This window comes from Nannospalax galili, unplaced genomic scaffold, assembly GCF_000622305.1.
Source record: "Nannospalax galili isolate Female #2095 unplaced genomic scaffold, S.galili_v1.0 scaffold610, whole genome shotgun sequence".
In the NCBI taxonomy this organism is placed as follows: Eukaryota; Metazoa; Chordata; class Mammalia; order Rodentia; family Spalacidae; genus Nannospalax; species Nannospalax galili.
Window position 1 is genome coordinate 3554188 of NW_008329141.1, and position 19229 is coordinate 3573416.

The 19229-nt window shown below is 39.4% G+C and overlaps 1 protein-coding gene across 1 annotated transcript in view; it reads left to right on the top strand.

The window, feature by feature from the left end:
* Positions 1-3810: 3810 nt before the first annotated feature.
* LOC103734524 (protein boule-like) overlaps positions 3811-19229 on the top strand; it is a gene marked incomplete at its 3' end in the record, with an annotated part of 27063 nt that continues 11644 nt past the window's right edge. Inside the window, exons 1-3 of the mRNA XM_029563498.1 lie at positions 3811-3891; positions 8379-8522; positions 11137-11228. Of these exons, the coding sequence (XP_029419358.1) occupies positions 3871-3891; positions 8379-8522; positions 11137-11228 (257 nt within the window). The remainder of the gene's footprint in view (positions 3892-8378; positions 8523-11136; positions 11229-19229) is intronic.

Here is a 19229-nt window from a genome sequence, read left to right on the forward strand (position 1 = left end):
TAGTTTCTGATTCTTGTGTGAGACTCAAGCCTTCAAGTTTAGGTCTGCTTCTTTTTGTCAATGTATATGTCTTTGTGGGTTTTTTTTGTGCATGAAAATCTGGTTTGTCTAAGCTTCCAGTTCTTTCCTTTGATTTTATATTGGAGTGGTCAGATTGCTTTTGTCTTCAGGAGTTCCCACAGAGGCCCAAGTCAGATAAGGATCAGATGCTCTCAGGCTTTCTTCTAAGGTTTGCATCCCTCCAGTAAAGATTTTGGCCTCAGAAATTTGGGGGTTGGACTGGCCTGGGAGCGGGGCCCAGGAAAGGTGCTGGTCTAGGGCAGCTGGCAGCCATGCCACCCAGAGATGCAAAGGGCTCCCGGGGACTGCACTGAGGAACCAGGTTGGTCTGAATGCAAAGGATCGGGAAGCCAAAAGGTCAGCCCCCATGTCCAGGAAAGAGGCTGGTGGGTTGTGCAGCCCAGGGAACCAGAGGGAGGTGAGTGCAGGACCAGGCCCAGAGGGCTCCTGGGGACCAAAGAAGGCACTGAGTTGGTCTGGATGCAAAGGATCAGGAAGCAGTGGTAGTTCCCCCGGTGTTTGGAGCGCCAAGACAAGGAATGTGACGGGGCCCAGGCTAGGAGGAGAGACAGGCAGGGGAGATGAGAGGGTGAATGAGGCTGGGGGAGTTCTCAATAGTCTTTTTATAAAAAGCTCAATAATACCAGACATGAAAGGGGTAGTAAGGTGAGGTGAAGAAGGGGGAGAGATTCTGAATATGATCAAACACATTATGAAATTCTCAAATCAATAAAATTATTGTTTAGAAAAGCTGTGGCACTGAGGCTCACTCCTAGTTATTTGGGAGACTAAGGCAGGAGGGTTGCTCAGGTCTAGGAGGTTGAGAGGAACCTAGGAAACATAACTGTCTCACAAAGGAAGGAGAATGAGGAGGAAGAGGAGGGAGAAAATGATCTATAATTTGCCTAGCATATGGAAGGTCCTACATTCAATTCCAAAAGAGTAGGGAGGGTGGAAGTTTAGAAATCCATATACTCTGATCCACATGTAAATTAGTGCAGCCACTATGGAAACCAGATTCTTCTAAAACCGTTCTTAACAGAATTGCCTCATGATCCAACAATTGTGGTCTGCAGCATATACACAAAGGAACTAAAAAGTTTATCTGTAGCCTTATTCTCAACAGTCAAAATATGAAAACACCCTAAGTATCCATCAGTGAATTAATAAGGAAAATGTGGCATATACAAACAGTATTAAACTATTCAGCCCTCTCAAAATAAATACCATTTTTGTGACAAAGTAGATGAACCCGAAGGACATTATGCTCCCTGAATAATAACACTTTGATGTGGAATCTAAAAGAGTAGAAAAAGATAGCAAGTAGTGGTCACCAAAGGCTGAGGAGGGACTTGGGGATGGTGGTCAAAGGGTATAAAGTTTAATTGGACAAGAGAAATAATTTAAACAATCTATTGCAAACTCTGGTGATCATACCTAGTAATATTATGCATTTAAAACCAATAAAAGGGTACATTTTAAGTGTTTTTCACCACAAAAAAATAAGTAGGTAGGAGATATGACTAGCTTGATTTAATAATTCTAGGATTATATAAATATATTTCAATTGTCCATTTATAAAAGCAATCACTAATATCAGAAATGTTAGACAACCAGGGAGCTTTCTGCAAAACATGATGGTGGAGAGTAAGTATATGGTGGAAGATGGCTCTTCACCTCATAGTATCAGAAAGCAGAGAGAGGAGGCCAGGGTCCCAATACCCAGTATATCCTTAATGATCTGACTGCAGTGAGTACCTCATTCTAAGTTTTCCTCCACCTTCTGGAGCACCATCAGCTGGGGATCAGGCCTTCAACACATGAGCTTTTAGGGAATCATCAAGATCTGAATCATAATGGAATATTCTTGTAAGTTTTTACACTGATCATATAACCTCCTAGTTCAATGATCTTTGATAACCCCTAATTTGCAAAGGTCTCTAGGAAAGAATTCTATTGTCAAGGTATAAATAACATAGGAGAGTGTACTGTGCAAAGGAGTCAAACAGAACTAAGTCTTGAAACTGCATCCAACCCATACTAACAATGTAACAATAGTAACTTTTACCTCTCTAAGACTCAAATTCCCAATGAGAAAGACAGAGACAGTAAGACAGAGTAAGAAAATAAGGGCTGTCAAGATGGCTCTGCTTTACCTGGATGCACACATTAGATAAAATTGTAAACTTTTAATGAGATTTTGGGGCTGGAGAGATGGCTCAGCAGTTAAGAGTACTGGCTGCTCTTGTAGAGGACCCAGGTTTGATTCCCAGCACCCACATGGTAGCTCACAGCTGTAACTCCAGTTCCAGGAGATCCAACACCCTGTTCTGGCCTCTGTGGGCAATGCACTCATGTGGTACACTTACATACATGCAAATAAAACGCTCATACAGATAAAAATATAAATAAAATTAGGATTTTAATAGAAAAGCCAGGTAATCCCCCTATCAGGAGGCTGAAGCAGGAAGACCACCAAGACCTACAGGCCAGCCTAGGCTGCTACATTGTTATGTGCACCAAGAGGTCTTTTCCCCCCTTTCCACTTTATGTTACCCAGGCTAGTTTCAAATTGTGGGCTCAAGTGATCCTCCTGCCTCAGTCTCCCAAGTAAATGGGAGAACAGGTGCATACCACCATGCCTAGCCCTACTACACTCAAAATGCCTCGAGGACAGATGTTTGAACTTTACCTTAGTATCTTCAATGCATCTCATAAGGAAGAGATGTATTCCACCCAAACAGTAAGACATACTTCCTTCCTGAGCATAAGAACTCTACATTTGTCTACTAAATTCTATTGTATAATCTTGTGTGATTTATCCATGTTTTTAAAGTTCCTTTTAGAGTGAAAAAGTAAAAAAGAAGCAAAACAGAGAATTATCGCACTGCATATACCACATCCTCCCCTAGCACCTACACAGGCCTACACAGGGATGCAGTCACTGTTCCCTGAATTTTGTTAATTGTATCAGACTGAATACCTGTTGTGATATAAATTTTTAGCAGAAGAATCTATCAGGAGGATTGATGTGGGGGGAAAGTGCTCATAAAGCATTGTTCCCGAAACAAAATTGGTCCTTGATAGATGGTAGCTTATAATAACCATCCATATTACATGAATTTGTCTAACTGTAATTATTTACCCCCCTGGAGATCCAGAGGCTCTCAGCCACCTTTTAGAAAGTTTTTACAAAGCAGTCTTTCAAAGAGATCCCAAAGCCACGGGAATTTAGAGATGCTCCAGCCAAGTAACAAAAAGCTGGTTCCTCCACTCTAGAGTATTCAGCAGGACAGTGGCCCTAGGAGAGGCCAGGACCTTCCTACCATGGTGCCCCTCGCCCGCCCAGGATGAGTGACGGCAGACCTCCGGGCCTTTCCTGGACCCCATGGCTCGGTGCGCAGAGCCCAGAAGGAGCAGAGTTTGCAGGTGGAAACTGTTTTCCTGTCCTCGAAGAGCCTTGAGGTCAAGCCACCAACAGCGGACAGCAGCCACGTGAAGTGCACCGAGCTGGTCATCCGTACTTCCTAGGCGGCCCTCCGGGCGCACCCCAGCCCACCCCTCTCCCTCTGCAGTGCGCGCCATCCTGGTCCAGGCCCTCGGGACTTACGCACAGCGCCCCCACGCCGCGCCGCCGGCCTCCCCCTCCCACTAGGCCAGGTCGCCCAGCTCCGAGCCTGCGCCGCCGCCGCCACCGCTAGGGGGAGTGAGTCCCCGACGGGAAACGTGCCGCAGCTCCCGCCGTGATAACGCGCCTTCCAACTTCAGCTTTCTGCGCCCTCTGCCCGTCTCTGAAGAGCGGAGGGGAAGATGGAGACTGAGTCCCAGGCGGTGAGTACCGAGGTCCAAGCCCAGGGCTCGGCGTAGCGGGGAGAAGGGACGCCAAGGACGCGCTTTGGAGCCCAAACGCTCGCTATTCGGTTGGGAAGAACGCGCAGCCAAGAGCGGGCCGTGGGGTGTGAGTGGGGAAGGGGCGGTCCCGGCCTGGATGGGGTGGGGTAGGGCGGGCAGACGTCTCGGAAACAGCCCCGGACTGCGGGGCAAAGCACAGGTGCCTCAGCCCTCCGCACCCCAGGAGAGCCATGAACGCTTTCCCGCCCAAACTGCAGAGCCTCGACGCTGGCCCTTCTCGCTGCCCGCGGCCATGAGCTGTGTGGCGGTCGAGGCTCCTAGAAGGCCTGAGCTGTGTGGCGGACCCCTGAGGCCCAGGCCCCGGCGGGCGCGACCACAGCGCTGCCCACCGACAAGACACCGTGAGACCTGGGTCTGGCCCACGGGGCAGCGCTCTCTAACGTGCCGCCGCGCGTCCCTCCGGCGTCCGCAGGCAGCCAATCAGCGGGCGCCAACGGAGAGCCGCGGGCCGCTGCGCGTGAGGTGGCTGGCGCGGTAGGTGCCGTTGAGGGTCCACGCCACCGCTGCTGGCGGGTTTGCCCGGCAAAATTTCTCGCTGGCTGGCCTTCTTTTCCCTCCCGCACGTTGGTGGGGAGGGGGTGGAGCCTTGTGTCAGTGCCCAGGTTCACGATGACCACAGAGAAGCCGAGGAAGTTGTCAATACAGCCATTTTCCCCAGAGCCTCAACCTGCTGGCCGCAGAGGGGAAGGAGCACCGAGGCCGTGACTGTGACGGTTAGCCCACCTCTTCCAGTTTTTGCAAAGGCAATGGTCCATTTCAAGGTTAATTCCCAGAGAAAGAGGCAGTGAGGGCACAGTACTTTGGAAGATATCTTAATAAACTCTTTAAGGGTCAAGTTTTACGACAAAGCAGAGGACCCATACTTACAGTCCAATCGCAGCAACTATTTGTGCTTTCAAACAGTTGTACAGTTATTATAAGTGTATTGCCAGCATGTGTGTAAGTGCAACTGTTATGCAATGCACGTAGAGGTCAGAAGAGGGCCTCGGATCCCCTGGAACTGGAGTTACAGAGGGTTGTTAACCACCATGTGGGTGCTGGGAACCAAACCCAGGTCCTCTGCGAGAGCAGCCACTGCTCTTAACTGCTGAACCTTATCTCCAGCCCCTCAATTGTACAGTTACTGTCAAAGTAGAGGCTTCCTTTGTGGTCAATCTCTATAAAACTTAGGTGTTACCTCTCTCTACCTGAGCCCTTTTTCTGCTGACATTAAAATATTTTTTAGAATATTATTCATATTATATAGTCCAGCCCTCATCAAAATGTTCAGCATATGCTGGTCAGGTCTCTCCTGAAACAGTGGTCCATTTGTTCCTTCAATAAATACTCATTGTACACCACTGTGAAATGTCACTAGTTTAGATGCTGCTGTGATTTTTTTTTTTTTTTTTTTTTTTTTTTTTTTTTTTTTTGGTCTTTTTGAGACAGGGTCTCTCTGTAGCCCAGCTGTCCTGGATTCACTATGGAGACCAGGTTGGCCTCGAACTCACAGAGATCCGCCTACCTCTGCTGGGATTAAAGGTGTGTGCCACCACGCCCAGCCACGCTGGCGCTGCTGTGATTTTTTAAAAAGCAAACCCACTGCCCTCCTGAATATTACATGATTTTGCAGAATGACAGATAAATGTAACTAAATATATGTTATGTTAGAAAATGGTAAACAGTAAAACGAAACATTAAACGGTTGACAGCAAGAATCTTAAAGGCAAGAAAATGAAGTAAATTGAGTACAAAAAATGTTTCTCTTTTTCAGCAAGTATCCCTCAGTTCTCAAATGAAAAGACATCCCTCATCTTTTGGTTTATTTCATCTATCTCTTACAGAAAAATAATGGAGTTTGTCTTTTACAAAAACTTGAGAACAAATTAATTCATCCATTGAACTCTATTTTTAGAGGAATTTTGTGAATACTTTTTTAATTTAGCAAATAATTTCTATACTAAAAATAAATGGGCCGAGAGGTTATATCTATCAGAACTGGCAGATTCTCTTTGGCAATACAAATCCACAGTTGAAAAATAAATATTAATAAGCATCCAGGAATCATTCATTTTTCCTTGAATTACTTATTCTGAGCGCTACATCTTATTGAGTAAGGCAACCAAAGTTACAAATAATCCTCAAGTGCTCAGGGATGAAACTAGGTTGTATTTCCAATTTCTTTGGTTGGAAGTTACAACATAATAAGTAGATGGCTTTTCTGCAGTATAAAGGAAGTAGATTTATGAACAACTCGTTAAGGAGTATTTGTTTTCCTCCACTTAAAACTTCATTAAGGGGCTGGAGAGATGGCTCAATGGTTAAGAACACTGTTCCTGCAGAAGACCCGGGTTTGAATCCCAGCACCCACATGGTAGCTAACAACTGTCCGTAACTCCAGCTCCAACGCCCTCTTCTGACCTCCCCTGGCATTTCACAAGATGGGTGCAGTTACATACATGCAGGCAATACACTCATTCACATAAAATAAAAATAATAATTTTTTTAAAACTACACAGGGAAAAAGGTCCACCCTGTAAGCAGACTAGCCTACTTCTCTGTACATCTTTCAAGATTATGTCTTTATTGGCCGGAAAAGTGAAAAAGGAAAAATGTGTAAATGAACTACTATGCTATCTAAATTGAAGCTTCTTTTCATGTGTTTCTCAGCAAATTAGAATTATCGCCTTTAGCCTTCTGTTTAGGACTTATTTAGTATGCTAGACTGTCTCAGAGGTCTGTTTGGTTTTCTCAGAAGGAAAACAATGATCAAGTTTTGAATAGGCTTCTCTTTGTCTGCTCTCAAGTCTTGAGCTGTTTGGGGCTTTGTTTTTATGTTGTTTTTTAGTTTTACCTTATAATCTATTTGCTTGCCATTGTGCAAGGGCTTATGCATTTATGTATTTTTGTTTCAAACCTTCTGACTTAGAATTGTGAACATACGGGTATATAGTGAGCTCAGTTTTTTAACGTAAAATTTTATACTTATGTGTCTAGATGTGTAATTTTTTTGAGACAGGGTCTAACTGTGTAACCCTAACTGGCCTAGAACTTTCTATGTAGGCCAGGCTAGCCGCAAACTCACATCAGCCTGCCTCTGCCTCCTGAATAATGGAATTAAAGGTCTGTTCCACCATGCCTGGCTAGATATATGATTTTTAAAAAATCAATCCAATTTTCAAATATGAACATGCATTTAAAAATGTGGCTTTCACCAGGCGTGGTAGCACATGCTTGTAGTTCCAGTACTTGGGAGGCAGAGGCAGGCTGATCTTTATGAATTTGAGGACAGCCTGGACTACATAGCGAGTTCCAGAACAGCTGGGGCTACAGGGAAACCCTGTCTCAAAAGACCAAAAAAAAAAAATGTGACTTTCCAGCTAAAGTTTATTACTTTTCCCATACTCTTTAGGCAAAGATAACCAGGAACATATCTGTAATTAAATTGTGTCTATTGTCACTAGAAATTGGAAGAAAATACACAATGGAGCCTCTCAAGATCTTAACAACTTAACTTGTAGGATTTAGGCATAAGAGATATTTAGAGAGTCAGGTAGAAGAGCTTTACTTGGAATGCATGTTATAAAGAATAGGATCATTTCTACAATTGTGTGTATTATCTAAAAAGCAAGAAAAATGGGTTGAGGCCAAGGCCATGATTGGTAAAGTAGGAGCCGTTACTCATATCATCCAAGATAAAGGGATGTTCCGTGATTCTTATGCTTTGGACAATGCTTTTGTTTCTATCAGTATTCAGACACGATTAAGGAATGTTTGTTTTTATCTTGATCCATCATAATTACAGAATGACCTTGTCTGATTCCATTCTGTTAACAAGAGAACACACTGCCCAGCTGTGAGTGCCAGGCCAACTTCTAACAACACAGGACCAAATGGTTGTACCAAGCCATCTCCCAGCTATCTGGGGCTGCTTTTCTCTTTTTCTAACTTCTTTGTGTCTAGTATTTCTTACCTAACAATCAAATAATATATCCAATAATTTCTGTAATTATATTTGAGTACTACATCTAATAGTTAAATACTTCTCTAGAGTGGGGCACATTGTTTTATTTTGCTCCTCTCCCCAAAGCTATTAGCTCTTACTATAATATTATAATTTTAGAATAAAAGTCAAGTCCAAGATACTGCATTTTGCCTAAATGACTCATTTTTTTTTGAAGAAATGTGTTTATAGCCTGAATTAAAACTTACATTCAAGCCGGGCATGGTGGCACAGGCCTTTAATCCCAGCACTTGGGAGGCAGAGGCAGGTGGACCTCTGTGAGTTCAAGGCCAGCCTGGTCCACATAGTTCCAGGACAGCTGAGGCTACAGGGAGACCCTGTCTCAAAAAAACAAAAAAAAAAAAAAAAAGAAAAAAAAAACTTACATTCAGTGCTAAAAGTTTAAAAGAGTTTTATTTTACAGCAAACATCAAATCAGACGCAAACCGATTCATTATCTCCATCCCCTAATCCTGTATCACCTGTGCCTTTGAATAACCCAACAAGTGTCCCAAGATATGGAACTGTGATCCCTAATCGCATCTTTGTAGGAGGAATTGACTTTAAGGTACCTATTTGTGTGTGCAACGTTGGTGGCTAAGGAAGGGTTTTTTTGTTTTGGGTTTGTTTTGGTGTTTTTTTACATTAGAAGTTATTTCGTCTTTTAGCAATTATTTCCTTATGCAACTATAAAGACATTTGTATGTTGGTTTTTAATTGTCTTAATTACAAAGAATCTTTTCAACAATTGTATAGCTTAATCATGTATAGTTGTCCAATTTCACACTGGACAAGGAAATTGAGGTTCATTCACTTGCTATTGGCTCATGGAGGCTTAGGATGAGACTAGAATCTATTTTTCTGACTCATTGGCCATATTCTTCATTCTTCAGCACACCTCACTTATTATACTTTATTCTGTAATACTCCAATTGCCTAGATAATAGATGGTTTCAGTGTTCGAATGAAAGCCTAATTTTTTTCAGTCTTATAAAAACCCTGTTTCTTTACCCCAGTTTTTATCTTAGTTTCCTGAGCAATGTCCTAGGCTTCAGTTTGTTGAAAATAATTTTCTTTCATAAGATTTATAATATGATCATCAAAAAGGGCCTTGTCAGAATAAAGCATCTATCCAACAATGGACTTAATCATGAAATCATCTCTCTCAACTTTTTTCAGAGAAGTGTAGTGAAGATGGTTTGCAGCACTCCATGTAAGAGGTAGTAGATGTGTATATGGAAGGCATGCAGGAATATTTTATTCAAATACCCTTTCTTAAGCTGAAGATACAATTCTGTGGTAGAGTGTTTGCCTAGCATATGAAAGGCCTTAGGTTCAGCCCCCAGGACTATGCATAGACACATTCACAGAAAACCTTAGAAATGCATTTATAAAATCATGTCTAAGTTTATATATCACATATTAGAAGTTATAGGGAGAGATGTTCTGTAACAAAAGGTACCATTATGATAGCTGACATGCCTCACTTCCATATAATCAATCTGTCACAATTTACATAGAATTACTTTTTCTCTTGCTTAAGAAAAATGTGGTAGTGTATTTGCCAAAATAATGAGTCTCAAATATGTGATTATTTCACTATTAAATACTTTATAAAATACTTATTTTTAAAAAAGATTTTCTGTACCTATAGGAAATATGGGTATTCCTATTTGGAATTCATTTATATTAAACAGCTTAGTATATTCTTAAATGCAAACATTTGTGTGGCAGATTATTCTTAAGTTACTAAAGCAAATCAAAGACAATATGAATTTTAGAGGCCATTGTTTCTGCACAGCCAAAGCATTAAGGTAAACTTTAGAGTCCCATCCCTTGGGACTTATGTCTTTTATAAAACCACAAATAATTGACAGCAAGGACATGGTTCACCGGAGTAGCAAGCAGTCTCACACTTTTTAAACCTCTTATCTTACAAGCAATCCCTTTAAGTGTTTAACCATCTTGTCTTCCTTCTCACTCCACAAAGTTGAGTTAGTGATATGTCTCCCAGGGAATAATTTGAATTTTTTTAAGTATCTAATAGCAAGCCTTATTCTAGCATTGATTAAACTTTTTGTTTGTTTAAATAAAAAGAACTGAGCCAGGAGTGGTGGCACACACCTTTAAATCCAAGCACTGGGGAGGCAGAGGCAGGCAAATCTCTTATGAGATTGAAGCCAGCTTGGGATGGTCTACATAGCTAGTTCCAAACCAGCTTGGGCTACATAGTGAGACCCTGTCTCAAAAAACAAAACAAAAAAGAATTTATTCTTAGATTTTGTGTCTTTCATTGTCCAATTTAAGTAACAAATAGCATATTTAAGTAAGTAAGCTAGCATTGGAATTCAACATGCATAGCTAAGCTCTAGGGCCTCTCTTTTACTTACATAGCTATTGCATTTTTCTCCCCTAGGAAAACTTTAAAGTTACTCTTGGAGGCAAACAGTTGCAATTCAACCTGAAAATAAAATTGCAATGAATTTACTGTAATATTCTTGGAATAAAGTGTGTCTTATCAGACTATTTCAAATAAAACAAGATATTCCTGAACCATTTTTGTATATATCTTGTACATTATGTCTATTATCCTAATTTTTATTTTGAATATCATAATGGCTCTACTTAGCTAAAATGTATGTTGAATAAAATAATAACTTTAAATCTTATAAGCACTTCATAACTTGTTATTGCAGATTCAGGTACTTTGGAAAATATATTCCTTTCCTAAGACCTGACTCTCCCGATTATCATAAAATGATCAGAATAGGATATCATAACCTAGTTCAACTGCTGCAGTTGCTGTCCTCCCCTTGAGCCAAGAGCCAATAGTAATATGGCCTATGGTTATAGTATACCTAATCCAAATCAACTTTTAAAAAACTAGCCAAATGAGAATGAAACACTAAAAGATTCCTTTAAATAGTTAGCCTTCTTTATAGTTTTAGGATACTTCAGTTTAAAATTTTTTGGTTAGTATATAGTAATTTAATAATATAGCTACTACATGAAGCAAGGTACATAGATTTTATAACTTAGTGGTTTTATCTCTTGTTGTAATGATGATAAGTATTCTTCAGCTATTAATTAGCCACATTTTTCTCTGTCTCCACAAGATTCCGAGTTGTTTCATCTTTTATTGATTAAAAATCTTTCTTGATGTTTTGTTTTTATATCATTAGACAAATGAAAATGATTTAAGAAAATTTTTTTCCCAGTATGGGTCTGTAAAAGAAGTGAAGATTGTAAATGACAGAGCTGGAGTATCCAAAGGGTTAGTATTATTGCAGATAATATATGGAATTACCAACTGTATTTTATTGTATTATTAGTTTTATATGCTAATTTACTTTTTTCATTGTTTGATAGAAAATATTATGCCCTCTTTTTCTCTTCTATGTGTGTTGGTGGGGGGAGTGTAGGGTACAGAGAGATTCTTTAATATTCCTTGACTTGGACATTTATTCTTGCATGGGTTCAATGTAATATGAGAAACAACGTTGAGGAGCAAGTATATAGTAGCTAAAGCAGCAGAAGCTAAAGGATCAGATACTCTTGGAATTATATTCTCATTTTAAACTATAAGAGTATTTTTTTAAAAATAGCTGGCCCCAAAGAATGTAAGTTGTACCTCGGAACCTAATTAAGGGACAAGTGAGAAATGCTACTCTAATAATAATGACTAATTGTCAAATTAAAAAGAATGAAAAATTGAGAAAAAAATCAAGTAAACTGTGCCCGGCAATATATAGAGCTGCTTCAGGATTTCTGTGTGTACAAAATACAAATTTCAGAGAGGAAAAGGGTAGTTTGCATGATGCATTCACAAAGGAGAACAAAATACTTCCTCAGACTGCCAGAGATACTAAGATGAATAGAGATTATATCTTTTTTGTTTGGCTAGGAGAACTTACATTATTTTGGTAATGATTGCTTTTTATAATTGGAAAACGCAGGAAGTCAGGTATATAATCCAACATCTGGAAGACTGAAGCAGGAGGACTGCAAGTTGAAGGCCAGCCTGGGCTACATATAGAATCCCCCTCCAACCAAAAACTAATAATAAGTCTGGGAATGTTGCTCAGTGGTGTAGATAGCACTTGCCTAGCATGCACAAGGCCTTGAGTTCATCCCTGGCACCCCTGAATAGGGTGGGTGGGAGCAAAGGGAAAAAAAGACAAATAAGATGGTAAATTAGAAGGTGAATTTGTGTGATACAGTAAATAAGAAGAATCAGGCTAACAAAGAATAAAGTCTATTCCAATGAGAGAAAGATTAGAAGAACATTGGAAATCACAAAGGGGATAACAGGACAGCTGAAAAGATCAGAGAAACAGAATAGTGGCCCAGTGAAAAGAAGCAAAATCTCATCCACAATGTAAGCCAAGTGGTCTTGGCAAAAAAGACTGGCAATCCAACCAATGAGACAAACCCATGATGTTCACAACCCTCAGATCCAGTTGGTGCATTAGGTGAGACAGTGACTCCTCTTGTGTGAGTATGTGTAATTCAAGGAAAGGTTTATTTTGTCACCCATGTCTCAAGACATCTGGGCCAGGTACCGTCTTGAAAAGGGGCTATTGTTTAAGACAGCTATTCTAGGGTGTTGTTAATAGGAAGTAGTTGTAAGACAGGGAGCCAGAGAACAACCTGCCCTAGCACCTGGGTGGGAGAGAGCCATGGAGGCAAGTGTAGAAAGGGGAAAGGCTGAACACAGAAAAGTTCAGGCAGCAGAGGGCTCCAGCAGTATAATGGTCAGGAACCCTACCCTCTGTGGCTAGGAGCATACCCTGTCACTTGAGAATAACAGTGGAGATTGATCACTGTGAACCAGAGACTAGCAGGTACTCCAACCCTTGGATCCACCTCTCTACCATGTGATTTGACTGTTGGCAGTCTGGAGGAGTTCTGAAGCTCAGGTCAAGCAGAGCCCTCAATTTCTGAGGCTTCCTCTTTCCCATAGGGCGATTGATGCTGAGCAGGATTTGAAAAGATCAGTCCTTCAGTATACATCTCAGTGTTCGGTTTGCTTTTCCCACGCCTGAAAATACCCATGAACAAACTTAGGCATGGTGGCACACGCCTCTGATAAAGCACTCAGGAGACAGAGGCAGGTAATCTCTGTGATACTAAGGCCAACCTGGTCTACATAGAGAGTTCTAGGCCAGCTGGGGCTATATCCTGTCTCAGAAAAACTGAAACAAAAACTTAAGAACACTATTTGGTTTAGATGTTACCAACAGCAGGGTATACAAACTAAGGAGTGTCTGGAGGATGGAAGAACCTTCCTGGCCCACAGGTACAATGCTAACTGTGGCCATAGAGGCTCCTGGTACTCAAAGGGAAGATCCTAAAGTGAAGACAGTCCTGTGGGACATCTTGAGACTTGGCCACTGCAAGCTCAGCATTAGCCTAAAGGTTAGGAAAGACAGATGACTCCATCTTCAGCTGCCCACTACCCTTCTCATATTAGAGAGCCATAAAGATACCACTATTTTGTCTTGGTTTCTTTGTTTGGGCTCTTGTGTTTTCATCTCTTTTTCTTTTTTACTATGGCTTAGTATTTTTGCTTTATTTTTTAAAAATTTTATCTTTTATTCTTACATTTAATTTTTATACATTTTCCTTTATTATGCAATCAGGATAATTGCTCTTTTCTCTCTTCCTTCATAACATGCTTCTCCATCTACTTCTCTTCCCTTTCTTCCATTTTATCTTTTCTTTTTCCCTTTTCCCAGTCCCCTTTCATTATTTCTGTAATTTCCTATTTCTATTTTTACCCTAAGTTTCTAACTTAATAGCTTACAGTACATTATTTTTGTCACTTTCTGTTTTGTGGTCATTAATGGTATATTAGTTGGCTTTAATATATGTTAAGTATATTTCTCTGTCTGCCTTGGTTTGGTGTTGAGGAGTTGTAAAAGCCATTTGTTTTCTCCTTTCTGAGTTACGGTACTGAGGATTGAACCATCCAGAGAAGGCTGCTTATGAAAAAAAGTTCATTAAAAAATTGGAAGAGATACCCATTACTAGAGATGCAGAAATTACAACACAGAAATATAAGAAACACGAAAAAGCAAGGCAACATGAGGCGTCCAAAAGATTATAACTGTTCATTATCAAATCTGAAAACACTGAAATAGGTAAAATATTTGAAAAATAATTTTTAGAATCTTGTAAAAATGACCAGTGATATCAAAGAGGATCCAAAAAAGCACATAAGGTAAGGAACTCAGTTCAGGACCTGAATAGCAAAACTGGGAATACACAAGAAGAACTCAGCAACATGGATGAGAAATTCTGCAAGGAAGTTGAGATTATAGGGGGGAAAGTAACATAAATGTTACAAGTAAAAAATTCGATAAATCTAAAACACAATGGAAAGCATCACCAATAGACTAGACCAAATAGAAGAAGGAATTTCAGGATTTGAAGATAAGGTCAAGGAAATTATACATTCAGATATTAGTAAAGAAAAAAAACACAGAAGCATGACCAAAACTTTAATGGACTCTACAACATGATCAAGAAACCAGTCATGAGACTCCATGGGAGACTTCCAAGTAAGATGGCAGATTAGAAACTTCTTCCATGCAGCTCAAAAAAGAAAATAAGATAATACACAATAGTCTTTATTCCTGCAAGAGACAATAGCTATTTTTAAAACTTACACGCTAGATGAGGACTCTTCAGGAAAGCAGGAAAGATCACCATTGGAAAGCAGTGGCAGTGAGGTCAGTGACAGCTTCTAGGAAGTGCTTCCCCTCGCACCAGACAAGAGGAACAGTTAACTAGACCACTCAGGATTGGATACATAAAGGCTTTGAAGCAGAGTTCAGGTTTGCATGTTTTGCTGAGGTCAGTAGAAACCACCATAGAACAGTTGACACCCTATGAACTGGTACCAGAGAACAGTCAGAGGGAAGAGCTTTGGCAGAGCCAGGAATCCATGGACCAAGGCCCTGTACATCTACACTGGTAAAGAGTAAGGATTGGCCAAAGTATGACTCTAGGAGCCTGAGGCAGGCTGCCAAGGCTGCCACTGACATCATTGGGAACTCACAGCAAGGGCTTTCACCGTTCCTCCCACCCCCAGCACTGCTGAATCAAAGAGCACATCAAGGAGGCACCTGAGAACTACACTGCTCAACTTAGTACGGTTGTATCAGAAATTTGGTCCAAAAGGCCTACATTCTCCAGGGGCAATATATCTCCAAATCTGATTTTAAAAATTGAACTGAAATTGCTTAATTGTACCTCTCCTGTCAGCACATTGTACTATATGAAATATCACAGGGAAGAAGAGAATTTAAAGTCCATCCCACCAAAAACCAAATATTAATGTGATTTTTAAAAACATCTAATATAGTTTTGTTATACTTTGTCTTTTTGTTGTTATTAGTTTTACTTTTAATTTTTTTACTTTTTAATCCTCAGTCTTGCAGAAGTGTCTTGTAGTGGTCTTGCTTTAGTTTGTGTATTGCTTGGTTAGATTGTATGACTTGTGTATGCTTCTTTACTCATTCTGGTATTGTATATTCTCTATTCCTACATTCAGCCCATACAGTTTTCCTCTGATTTTTCTTACTCTTTCTCTCTTCCATATGCCCTCTCCTTTTTACTTATTTGCTATAACCCTCCAAAACTTTAATAATCCCTGAACTCTAAAAATTTCCAAAATTTCCCCTCCCAGATATTTTCCCCCCTCAGTTTCTTTCTCACCCAGTCTAATACTGATCCCTATCATTGCAGACCCCAGACTACAGTCCCTCCATTCCTAATCTTAGTAACTAATATCTTGGTTATACCATCCTTGCTTGTTGGTCCTCCAGTAGTTATTGAAGTTAAAGCACCTGTTATGTTTAACTAACTAGAGTGACATTTGCATAGTGGACCTATCCACCAGTTACCATTGCTTCTGCAGTTAATACTGTGCACATGGACTGAGGGTTTAACTCCTGAACTGTGTACCTCAACTCTACCACAACTAGACCCATTTGAATATTGCAAATACTTCAACTAAAATAGTACAGCTGATTTTTAAAAAATCCAGTCACAAAATAACCCCAGATACATAAGCCTTAATGCAATAATTAAAAAACATGAAAAATCAAGACAGTATAAGACCTCAGAAAAATACCAGTTCCATAATAAGGTATCCAAATGAGAGTGAATTAGATGAAATTTGAGACAAGGAATTTAAAAGAATGATTATATGAATGTTTAATGAAATCAAACGGTATAAATAAACTCTTAGATGAATTTAAAAAAGAATACAAATTAATGGTTGGATGAAACGGAAATGTCAATACAGGATATAGGACAGGAATTTAATAACTAGAAATATTAAAAATATGAAAAACAGTAAGTCAAATAAAAAATTCAGTAAGAAGCTTCACCAATAGAATGGATCAAATGGAACCCAAGATAGTTGAATTGGAATTCATACATCAACAAAGATAAAATAAAACATAAATGGAACATGCGGATTCTATGTAAACATTTAAAATGTTTACAAATCATGGAGACAGAATAACTAAGGCTAAAGACATAAAAATACATGTTCAATAGAAGTATAACATAAAACTTCACAAATCTAAGGGAAAAGATGACCTATGTCAGTTCCTTTTCTTCTTGCTATGACAAAATGTCCCAATAAGGGGCTAGAGAGATGGCTCAGTGGTTAAGAGCACTGACTGCTCTTACAGAGGACCTGGGTTCAAATCCCAACATGCACATAGCAGCTAACAACTGTCTATAATTCCAGTTCCAGGGGGTCCAACACCCTCTTCTGGCCTCCACAGACATTGCACGACATGGGTGCACTTAACCTACGTGCAGGCAACACACTCATACACATAAAATAAAAATAATAAAATAGCCTGTTAAGAGCAACCTAAGGGGAAAAAATTTATTTGCCTCAAGTTAAGGGTTCATTCCATCATAGTGGGGAAGTCAGGGTAGCAGGAACTTAAAGCAGCTGGCCGTATCATATTCACAAGCAAGAAGCAGTGTGAATTAATGCCTGTGCTCAGCTCACTTTCTTCTTTTTATACAGTTTAGGATTGAAACCCAGGAAATGGTGTCACCAACAGTGAGCAGGTCATCCCACTTCAACCTAATCAGGACAGTCTCCCATAGACATGCCTAGAGACTAACATAACCTAAATAATCGCTCACAGATATGCCTGCAGTCTTGTCTGCTGGTAATTCTAGATCCTACCAAGTTGACAACACTAACCAACACATTATCCATACTCAGGAGGCATATAGAACAACAAGAGGACAGGACCAGAAAAGCTCTCTACATCATATTATAGCTAAAACTTTAAACATAGAACCAAAGAAATATATTGAAAGCTTCAAGAGAGAAACACAAAGTCACATATAAAGACAAATTCATCAGCATTATGGTGGGTTTCTCAACATAAGTCTTAAAAGCCAGATGAGTATGGAAGAATGTATTCCAAACAATGAAAGATGATAATAACCAGCCCAGTTCACTATATCCACGTCATAATTGAAGGAGAAGAGCTTTCTGTGATTTAAAAAAAAAAAGCTAAAAGAATTCATGAACACTTGTGCAACACTACAGAAGATACTTGAAGAATCTTTCAGAATGAAGAGAAAGATAAACACATCCAGGGAACTACAGGAAAGAATAAGTCACACTAGAAGAGTAGCTAAGGAATAGAATGAAACTATGCCCTAAACAGTCAACAAAATGACACACTTTTCAATAATAGCTTTGAATGTTATTGGACAAATTCTCTAATCAAAAGACCCAGATTAACATTTTTTGAACAGCATCTATTTGTTGCCTCCAAGCCACAGCTTACTGTACAAGGCAAATGTAACCTTAGGGCAAAAAGATAGAAGAAGGTATTCCAAGCAAATGTAACTAAAAAGCAAGTGGAGAGTTGTTCTGTGTGACAAATCAGACTTCAAATCAAAATTAGAATTAAGAGGATTATTTCATATTAATTAAAAGAATAGTTCTCTGGGAAGAAATTACAGTTCTAAATATATGTATCTCAAACACTGGTGCACCTATTTTCTTTAAGCAAATACAACTGAAGTGCAGACACAAATTAACCATAACATGACAATAATAAGTAATTTCAGTACCCTACTCTCATCAGTAGATGATTCTGTCAAAAAATAAACAGAGAAACACCTAAGTTAAATGATATATCAAATGGACCTAACAACTGTACAGACATTCCATCTAAACACTGCAAAATATCTTCTCATCAACCCATGGAACTGTCTCTAAAATGGGCCATATAATAGGACACAAAGCAAATCTAAGCAAATATAGGAAAATTGAAATAATTTTTAATTATTAAAAGTTAGAATAAAATAAATTTAAAATAAATAATTTTTAATTATTAAAATGGAATAAACTAGAAATGAACAGCAAAGAAACTGCAGAACACACACAAACTCATGGAGATTTACAACATGCTATTGGGTCATTGAAAAAAATTTTAATTCCTAGAATTAAAAGTAAAGCATAACATATAAAAACCTATGAGATCCAATGAAGACAATATGAAGAGGGAAACTCTTAGCTATAAGTGCCTACATTGGAAAATAATATCTCAAATAATGATATGCCTTAGGGCCTTGGAAAAACTAAAAACAAGCCAAACCCAAAGTCAATAGAAGGAAAGGAACAATCAAGGGCAGAAATTAACAAACAGAAGTGAAAAAAAAAACACTAAGAATCAATGAAACAGTTCTTTAAAAAGACTGAAGATCCATGAATCCTTAGCCAAACCAAAAAGAGAAGACCTAAATTAGCAGAATTAGAGATGAAAAGAAAGGGATTAAAACAGACACCAAGCTCAGTCAGTAGCACACGAGACTCTTAAAACAGATACTAGTGAAATTCAAAAAACTATTAGGGCATATTTTAAAAGTTGATATTTTATCAAATTGAAAAATCTAAAAGAAATAGATATGTAGAGACACATGACCTAGGTGAAATTTAAAAATTTTAAATTGATTCATAGCAATTTTTTTTATTTTAACTGATTTATATAAGAAGCTATGAGAATAGGACTAAAAAGATGGTTCAGTGATTAGGAACACCTTCAGCTTCCCCAAGGGGATCAAGTTCAGTTTCCAGCACCCACATCAGGCAGCTCACAACTGCCTGTAACTCCAGCTTCAGGGGAATCCAACACCTGACTGTCAAGACCTGCACACATGTGACATACCCACACACGAGAGAGAGAGAGAGAGAGAGAGAGAGAGAGAGAGAGAGAGA